At 38.9% G+C, this 9,363-nt stretch overlaps 1 protein-coding gene across 1 annotated transcript in view; it reads left to right on the top strand.

The window, feature by feature from the left end:
- The window catches only part of PINX1 (PIN2/TERF1 interacting, telomerase inhibitor 1), a 57,246-nt gene extending 51,253 nt beyond the window's left edge, over positions 1 to 5,993 (top strand). Inside the window, exon 7 of the mRNA XM_010002190.1 lies at positions 5,394 to 5,993. Coding sequence (XP_010000492.1) covers positions 5,394 to 5,993 — 600 coding nt within the window. The remainder of the gene's footprint in view (positions 1 to 5,393) is intronic.
- Positions 5,994 to 9,363: the final 3,370 nt, after the last annotated feature.

Genomic DNA, 9,363 nt, shown 5'->3' with positions numbered 1-9,363 from the left:
CCAGAGGTACCAAAACTGGATCTTCATAATTCCATGGAGAAAACAGTTGGATTTTTTTTTAAAGGTTTTTCCTTGTCGTGTTTCCATTAGTTGCTTCCTAAACTCTCTTCTTGCTGCCTGATAGTTCATGTGGAATATAGTAGATAATATCCAACTGCAAGATAGCAGCTAGCTTTCCAATGCATTTTGATTTTTTTTTTAATGGAGTCAAACAGGAAGGTTCTTCTCTGTAGTAATTGAAATTTGTCCTTTTAAAAAGTGCTATCATGTTATGCAGCCTGGCCAGGTATTAGATGTTCAAAGTTTTCATTCCATTTACCATAAGTGGATTCTTTGCTGTATTGGCATTCAATATAAATAGTAGTAAAATTAAACCTTTGCTATGGTTATGTGAGGCACCCTGCTCATTAAGAATACCAGGGCCCAAGAAGCAAATTGCAGATGACCTGAATTTTTACCATTTCTTTACAGGTTTAGTGTTTCTGCTTTCTGTCTCTTTCATTAAACCCTCTTTTAGTAACAGGAGGTCAAATTCTATCCCTGCTTAAATTTTTAAAGCATTACAGGACTGGAGGATCCTTCTAGAGTTCAGATTTTGTGTTTTCCACTCCAAGCAAGGATTAACTCTTACCTAATGCTTTCCTGATAGTTGTGAGTTGATTTCAACATTCAAGAATCCCAGTGGTTGTAGAAGCTTCACATTTATACTGATAGATTTATCCTACTAGCAAAGTTTCATGTTGGTGATTTCTATACGCTGCTGATTGTCCTCTTCCTCATCAGCAGAGGGGATATTGTCCCCTTTTCTCTTTGCATCAGCCCTTTCTGTATTGGAAGTCTGTTTTCATTAGTTGTTTGTAAGATGCTGTCTGCACTACACCAATCTTAATCAGCTAAACTGAAAACATTACAGCCTCCTGGGTACCTGTTCTTATGCCAGAATTTACTTCAGAACTGATGGTACGTGGCCTTATTTATGCACATATTTATTTTAATCCTGCTGAAACTCATCATGCTACAAGTCTTTGTTCACTCTTTTGCCTGTTTGATCCCAATCCAAATGTTTATGCGTGTACTTAACTTGAAGTTGTCAACTCCTTAAAGCAAGACCCTGTCATCCTTAATGTCTGTGAAGCTCCAGAGTGACTCTTCATGAATAATCTACAGTACTTCTCTCTGTGACAGCTAGACCTGGGTTAGAAAGATACAGGGATGCCCTCAGTTCTTGCCTGGCAAGTTTTGGGCACTGCATGGGGGTCATACCATCACACCTCTGCAGTGAGGATCTGAAGGAGCAGAAACAGAACTGGATTATATTAATCTTATTGTTATGGTTTCTCAACAAGAAAGTAGCTAATCACCGTGGTTCTGCCAGACCGCAGAACGGCGTTGTTGTGTTTTGAAGCCTTGAATGATCGTGTGATTGCCTTGTAGCTCAGGCTGGAGATTTAGCCTCTACTTACTTCATCTAGCCCATTTTCTGTAATTTAAATGAGAATCTACTGAAATTATAGTTTAGCTTCATTCTGCCTTTTTTCTCATCCGTCTGTACTTGTCCTTTCATATCATTTTTGTGAATTTGAGCTAACAAAATTGCTTGTGAATTAGTACCCCCTCATTTGCAAATGAGGAAGCAAAGGCATCTGAAATGACTTAAGTAATTGTAGTTCCTGTGTGGCGAGTCTGAGGCAGTACAGCAGATTTTTTTATTCTAAGCTTTAAGTGCTAAGAAAGAAACACTTGCAGTCTGAAAAGGCAGGAAACTTCACTGAATTAATCCAAGCTGCTTCTGTTGCTGATGTACTGGCACCCTATTTCTTTGCTGATTGGTTATGTATCACTTTTCCTCCCAGAGTAACATGCAGATGCGGTTTTTCTTTTTGCATTTTAGTTTTTCAACCTGAGGTCTTAAGTCTCAAAATATCTTTGGGTTTCAGACTAATTTGATTTCATAAGGTGTCTAAATACTTTCCACTTTGGGCTTCTACTGTTGCCAAACTGTGAAATTTTTATATCTAATTGGCCATAATCCCCTATTTTTTTCTTCACTAAATAACTGTGGCTGAAAGGTGCTCTGAGAGTATGACTGACGCCTTAGGGATGCAATCCTGATCCTGCAGGAATCAAGGGAACCAGGATTTCACTCTTTAAGTTTAGTGTACTAACTTAATGATTAGATCAGCATTGTGTGTTTCAAGTGAAGAAAGCAGGCAGAAAAAAAACCTGGTCTTGAAAGTGCTTTTATGTGCTTCACATTATTTTCCATACATTTAACTAATTGCATAAACATATGGTATTTACAGGGGACTTCTGGCTATAATTGACCTTCATCTTTTCCTGTGCACTTCCCAACTTCTCCTTGAATTTTCCTATTGTTTCCTCTTACTCATTCCAGATTTAACACCGTGTTTCAAGCAGTCCTTTTTTCTTGCTTGGGACCATCCTACCAATCCCCTAGAGGCCAGTATTCCCAACTGCTTTTAATCTTCTCAGTCTGATTTCATTGACAGTTTTAGAATTTACAGTGTAGACAGACTTGTCTCCTCCAAAGCCCAATCTTCAGGCTTCCCAGCAGTTACACCATGATTTCTCTTTTCCTTTTACATGATCATCAGTTCTGTGGAGAAAGAGTGTTTCTTTCTGTCTCTTTATCTTGTGTAATCAATTGCTTTTCAGAATTTGCAGCAACTCAGTTTGCATAGAAGTATATGTATCTCATTTTTCTTTGAAACCTTTATATGCATGTGTTGGCCAAGCAAGAGAGAAATTCCATAAACTGTGAGTCTCACACTGAGAGGTTAGAGAAAACCCATGTTTAGAGTTCAATGGTGTTCCCATGGCTACTAGGACAGGTACATTACAGGAGGGGGAGTGCTTTTGGCATTTAACAGCCTTTCCAGGTGATTTATGGTTTCACATAAGCTTTTCCTAAACTTAGAGGTATTCTAGGGTTGGCACCTCTTTGCTTGTCTCCATGCCCTGTTAGTTCTGTGTTCAATGGCCCATGGTTATTAAAATTCTTATCAATAAAGGAATTTTTGAGCAAGGTTCTTATTTTCTGGGATCATGCATACCTTCTGAACTCCTCCATTTAAGTGAAGGAACATTTTTTTTAATGCCTAATGTGTTTTATAAAAAAGAAATGAGTAGAGTTCAAGTAATATTTGCCTTCAATTACAGTAATTAAGTTGTCAGGACTTGAAGTCACCAAGGGAATGAGAAAATCCTTTCCTGGTTGGCCAGGGAGTAATTGGTGTTCTGATCGCAAGTACATTTTACATATTGGGGTGGGGAGGGAAACTGTTCTGGCTGGCAGAAAACCTGGGAGACTATTTGTCATTTTGCAATACGAGGTGTCAAAGTCCTGCTGTGGGTAGAAGGAAAAGGCAGAGAAAGTGACCTGCTTAACTCTGCTTTAGCAGGGCATCCTTTTTTGATCCACACTGATGCTGTTTCCTTGGGTTGGGAGGTGTATCTTATTAAAAAGAGAGGGACTGCAAACGTAGCTCAGTCCATTTAATCTGTGGATTCTGTCTTGTCAAACTCCTGCAGTTTTCCTGTCTAATGTCACCTGTATGTATGGAAGTGTGCAGATACATGCTTTATTTTTCCCCACGTTCAACATCTTTACAGACTTCTTTCCCAAAAGTCAAATAGTTTCAGTTACTTGATAAAACTACCTTGAAGGTACAGTGCAAAGTATTCCTACAAGAAAAGTACCTATTTTTTTTCTAAGTGCCCCCAGAAACATTACTGGAATCTCAAGTGTTTTGTTACTTTCGTTCCACTGGAATAGCTCTCTTGAAAGCAGATGGATGAGGAAATCACTCCTCGTAATGCATCACTAATGACACGAATTTTTGCGTTCCTGCTCGTGTGAGTAAAGGTTATGGATGCATAAGGAGTCAGACCTGGAAACCTTACTCACAAACCCTAGTAAACCTCACTTCAGCTAGCCAGTTTAATGATGCCCTGAAGAGAGCCAGCTCATTTATCTACACCATCCTGCAGTAACTATAGTGTTGAGATAAGTGGTTTTATATCTCCCAGTTTGCTACTGGCCTTCACCCTGTATCAGTTTATGCCAATGGAACTGGGCTGCTCTGATTTGGATGTATAGTCACTTCAGATCACATACAAGATGCAAGGGTAGAGTGGATGCTCTTACCTATCTGTGCTTTTATGAATGGAAAAGCAGTGAAGTAGCCCTGTCACACTCACCACATCCAACTGTAATAGCTGTGATTTTCCCTTCTGTCCAAGAAGCATGTTGTAGGCCAGATATTGGTATGGTTTCTGTACTTTTCCCCATCAAGGAGAGTGTGCTTGGATACCTGCAGTTTATACAAGGCTTTAAAAAACAAACAAAACGAAACAAACCCCACAAAACCCTAAAAAAACCAATATATAATTTGGGACAATTCCAAGAGTCATTTGTGACTTGTGCCAAGCAAAAGGATATGCCACAAAGGGTTATTGTTGAGTGCTTCACTATCCATATAAATGAGTCTGAATTTCAGCTGCTTTTTTGGGTTGTTTAGTTTGTAAGTCACAGATAATTTAACAAGTTATGTATTTTCATCTTGTTGCATTTGTTGCTTTTTCAGAGTCAATTATCTTCATGCCATACATAACATCCAGCTCCAGAGCTACACTTTGCTTTTTGTTTTATATTTACTTTCCAGATACTAGAGTTTTTTATAGCTGTTCACCAGCAGCTAGAGTTCAGCAGCTATTTATTTTATCTATGCAGAAGCCTTGTAAGATCTAACCTGTGATGTTGTTTTTGCCATCTGATAACATATGATCAAATGGAGCATGTTTAAATAACAGCATCTAGGACACAGTGACAGCAAACCAGCTACCAAACAAACATTTCTGAAGATCAGATAAGATGGAAGAGATGCATCAATGCTGCATTGCTCCGTGTATCATAAGTTCTTACACTTTGCTGTAGAGGTATTCCAGGCATGGGATTTCCTTTATGCCACAGGCTAATAAGAGCACACTTTGGTTTTTTTGTTCATGTTGTTTTATATCTTGTAGAGACACATGCCTTTGCAAAGGGAGTGTAATACACTGACTATGATAGTATTATACATAATCTGCATGAGTTGCACTGGAGTCAATAAACAGTAAGAAATTCTAAGCAACAGAGAATTGTCTTTTTCTGTATTTTCTTGTTGCCTTCCATGCTGCCACCTCATCTCCCTAAACCTACATTGTCCTTTGCATTACAGGCTGCCTCTCACTTCACCAAAGTCTGTCCCATTATAATTAATTTTCAAAGCACTATATGTTTTTAAAATGTTTTTCTTATGAGTGTGCAAAAAAAATAACCTTATGTTTAAAGTCATTATTTCTGACTCGCACTCCTCTGTGTTCACCTGCAGGAGGCTATTACTGATCCTGAGTCTCAGGAAGAGAAGAAGAGCAGCTGCTGGCTATCTGAGCCTGCAGATGGCTACAATACAGTGAAGAGTGTTCTCACTGTTCAGGAATATTTTGCCAAGCGCATGGCAAAACTGAAGGGATCCCAGGATGGATCAGAAACAAAGGTAGACAATTCATGCCTGACAGCTGATGAAGCTTGGGAGCCTTCAGAAGAACTGAAAGCCAAGGTCAAAAAGAAGAAGAAGAAGCAGAAGAGAGATGAGGCAGAGAGTGCAGAGCATTGTGAGAAACCAAAAGTGAAGCAACCTAAGATAGGTAGCTTGAATGGAAAGGATGCTCCCCTCAGTGAATGTCACTCAGGGAAAAAGAAAAGGAAACATAAAAAGCAGGACGAAGAGGGAAGCATTAGTTGTGATGAAAATATGGGCAATGGTGAAATTTATACAGGAATATCTGCTGGGGAAGATCTCAGTGTAGGGGACTATAAGGCAAAGCAAAAGAAACACCGTAAGAAGAAGCACAAAAGACAACAAGAGGAGACAGATGAGTGTTTTGAAGGAGCACAGAGAAAGAAAAAAAAGCACTGCAAGCACATATAACCATGTTAACAGTCCAGCTGGGACTCTGAGGTGATTTGAACTTTAGCATGTTAGAGAAGTCTGTAAACGCACCAGCCAGACATCACGATGTAATCCAGTCTTGAGCACACTGCTCTACCTCCAGCTGAAACCACAGACTGTGTTTAAACATAGCTCTTTCAAGGGAGAATATGGTGACAGGCCACCATGAGCTTCTGTGCCATCTTAAAAGGGTCTCTATGTGTAGGGCCAAGGCTTGCCTATCTGCAAAGCAAGACTTGATAAAAACTAGTTATGCTTTGCCTCTTCCAGTGTGACGTTCACCTTGGTGGTTTTGAAGAGAAATGTTTCAACACAGCAGAGCCTGTGCTGCCTTCAGCCCAGATTCACTCTGGTGCAACTCCTTTCAAGTCAGGGAACAGCAAGCCAGATCAGGACTGCTTTAACTGCTGTGGTTAAGACTGTTAAAGCCAGTGAAATACTATCTGCTGCTTCACACCGACTGTTTTTTTTCTCAGTCCAGGGAGGTGGGGTGGAATCACCCTACTACTGCCTTTATAATTAAAGCTACCATTGTTTTCATTTCTGATAGCCTAGCTCTGCTTCTGGACACATGAGGGGGTTTGCAAACCTGTATGTATTTTGTCATTGACTTTTGCAATGTCCTGTCAATTTTTTTCATCTATCTCCTTTTACATATAAAATAAATGTTGTTTGTTTCCATAATACTCAGTGTAATTAAAGGTTTACGCCTGAGTGTCAGTACTAAAGAATGAAATGAAAAAAAGCTCCCTTTGTTTCCTAGCCAGCAGTTAACTATTGTCAAGAAATTGTAACTTTGCAACAAAGCTGAAGGAGCTGATTAACTATATATAAATCTCTGGTGTCCAGACAAGATTCAGGATACCTTCAGTGGTGCATCTGGAATTCAAAAAGTTATCTCGGATGGAGCATGATTTTCTGTGAAATTAGGAGACCAGATAGATTTTAAAAGCATAGCTGGTCAGATGGCTTAGTATTGCCATTTATACATTGAAAATCTGCAATTTACGTTTAGAACCAAATGAGAGCTTGATTCTGTTTGTAAACCTGGAAATAAGTAATGCTGGAACTCAGCACTTCTGTAAGCAATTTTGTTTGAGATTTTTAACATTCAGCACAGATTTTAGCATCTTTATCTCACACAGCTAAAAGGTGTCAGAAGAGATGGGTGAGCTTGGAAGCAAAGTGGTGGAACTGGAAGAAGCAGTCACTATCCTTAAATCTTGTTCTGGTATTGCTTTGGTCACAGCAGATTGACAGCACAACCCTGAAAACCCATGAGTTGTCTAGAATGCAAATCCGTTAGCTGTTCAGTTGACTTTGGGCCTGACTGTGTTTCATCAGTGTAAATCTAAAACATCCCACTTGCCTGCTCTGCTGAATAAAATGGGTCCATTTTTTTTTTTATTGTCTTAGCTCAGTTGTGTTGCTTAATGTGGTTTGAAAAACATTGTCGAGATGCAGATGTTAATATGAAAAAATTTCCTTAAGCTGCCTCTTTGTCCAGAGGGAGAAACTTGGTCTGCAGCACACAGTCCGCATGGCTTCAGATGGTTTAGTTGCAGCTGAACTCTTCCTTTCTAAGATATCTTGGTTTGCAGAGCACCTCTCTTGCCCTCAGGACATGCTTATTCATTGCAGCAAAATTACTGTAGTTTTAGGTATTGTAAGGGAGAACGAGATGCCTTTCTCTGTGTTTCACTGCTGGCATATCAGTAGTTTTTAACCCTTGCAACATTTGCTTTTCAGAGTTATAGAAATACTAGCTTTTATGATGTTGTTATGACTGGGCTCATTCCCTGGCTTCCATAAATGAAATACCACTTAATACCATGAGGTTGCTATAGAGTTGTGAGTAAGCTCCATGCTTGGGGTGAAAAAAATAATCTCAATTCTGGTTATTATTGTGAGAAATAATTTTTCATGTTACACTGGAAATTTTTGTTGGCCCCCTGCAAAGCAGTCCTTCTAGTTTCTTGTTCACCATGAGTTTGCATTTTTGTTTGCTAGTAGAAGGCAAAGCCTGACTGTGTTAGATGATTTTTGTTAACTCTTTAGCAGCCAAACTTTAGAGGTTCTCTTTGATTTAAATTTCAAAAGGTGCTAGTCAAGGAATAGGGTTTTCTTCTCCAAATACTGCTGGGCTTGTTTGTTTGTTCTCTGTGTTAATCGTCCATGAGTTTCTGTGTGCTGATACTTATTCTAATTCTAAATCTTTGGCCAGATTCCAGTGCTAGTTATAGAAAGAAGAAAACCAGAAATAAATCTTTACGTTTACAGTGTTATGCAGTTAAGCACAGTATACTTGAGATTTAAATCTGGCTTGGATTGAAACATCAGCTACAAATAGAAGATCCTCTATTTGGGCAAGAGGTGGGAAATTCACTTTATCCCAGGAAATGAAGGATTTTTGTGTGCCTCAAACTCAAAGAGAAGAAGCATGTGCAGAATATAAGTTGTAAGGGAAAAAAAATTTATAATAGACCAACATTTGAAACAAGTAACTGACTTTGCTGCTCTGCTCTGGTGGTGTTAGTGGTCATCCCAGATAGCAATACTCAACAAAAAGCTTTTCTGACCAGATACTGTCTATTAAAGTGGATTATTTGAACAGCAGGAACGTGGTTCAAAGTAATAAATTGTTGGGGTTTTTAGTTTATAGTGGGTTGTGAGTCCAGTTTTAACCGAACTCTGGTTTGGCAAGAAGGTCTTTTTTAGAAAGCATAAGAAGAAGAATTCTGTCATTACCCAAATGGTAAAATTAGCAGAAGGTAAGCACAAAGAAATTATTTGGTTTCATTTCTGTGAAAATAAGACTTTAAAGCAGCTGAGTCTTTTGTTATAGATTTGTCCATTTTACTCACACATTGCAGCACAAAATTACGTACCTCCAGGTGAAATTACTTAGAAACTAAACAAAATGAGATCTACCACTCTGCTTTCACTTCCAAATCGAGAATGATGCACCCATATAGATACAAATAGAGACAGAGATATGCACACAGCATAGATATTAAAAAGTTTTCAGTTTAGTAATCCCAGGTCACAAGTGACATAGAAGAATTTTTTTCTTTTTCACATTGGGAGCCTTACACAGATGATGGTTTCTCCTGAGTTACTTCCTTTCTTCACGGGTACAGGGTTGTTCTTCGCTTTGAGCCTTGAAATTAACTGTTGATAAAAAGGCTGCTACATGCCAAGTGATGTGATTTGCAATTGCACTTTTGTGAAGGGCAATATATATCCTGGTTTTTGTGCTTGTAATTACCTGCAAGCACAAAACTGTATCCTGGAAAGTAGAGGCCATGGAAAAATAGTCTGTTACCAGCATCAGACCAAAGTCTGCATG

The sequence above is a fragment of the Chaetura pelagica genome, unplaced genomic scaffold, assembly GCF_000747805.2.
Source record: "Chaetura pelagica isolate M959 unplaced genomic scaffold, ChaPel_1.0 scaffold107, whole genome shotgun sequence".
NCBI lineage: Eukaryota > Metazoa > Chordata > Aves > Apodiformes > Apodidae > Chaetura > Chaetura pelagica.
This window is presented reverse-complemented; position numbering and strand designations above follow the sequence as displayed.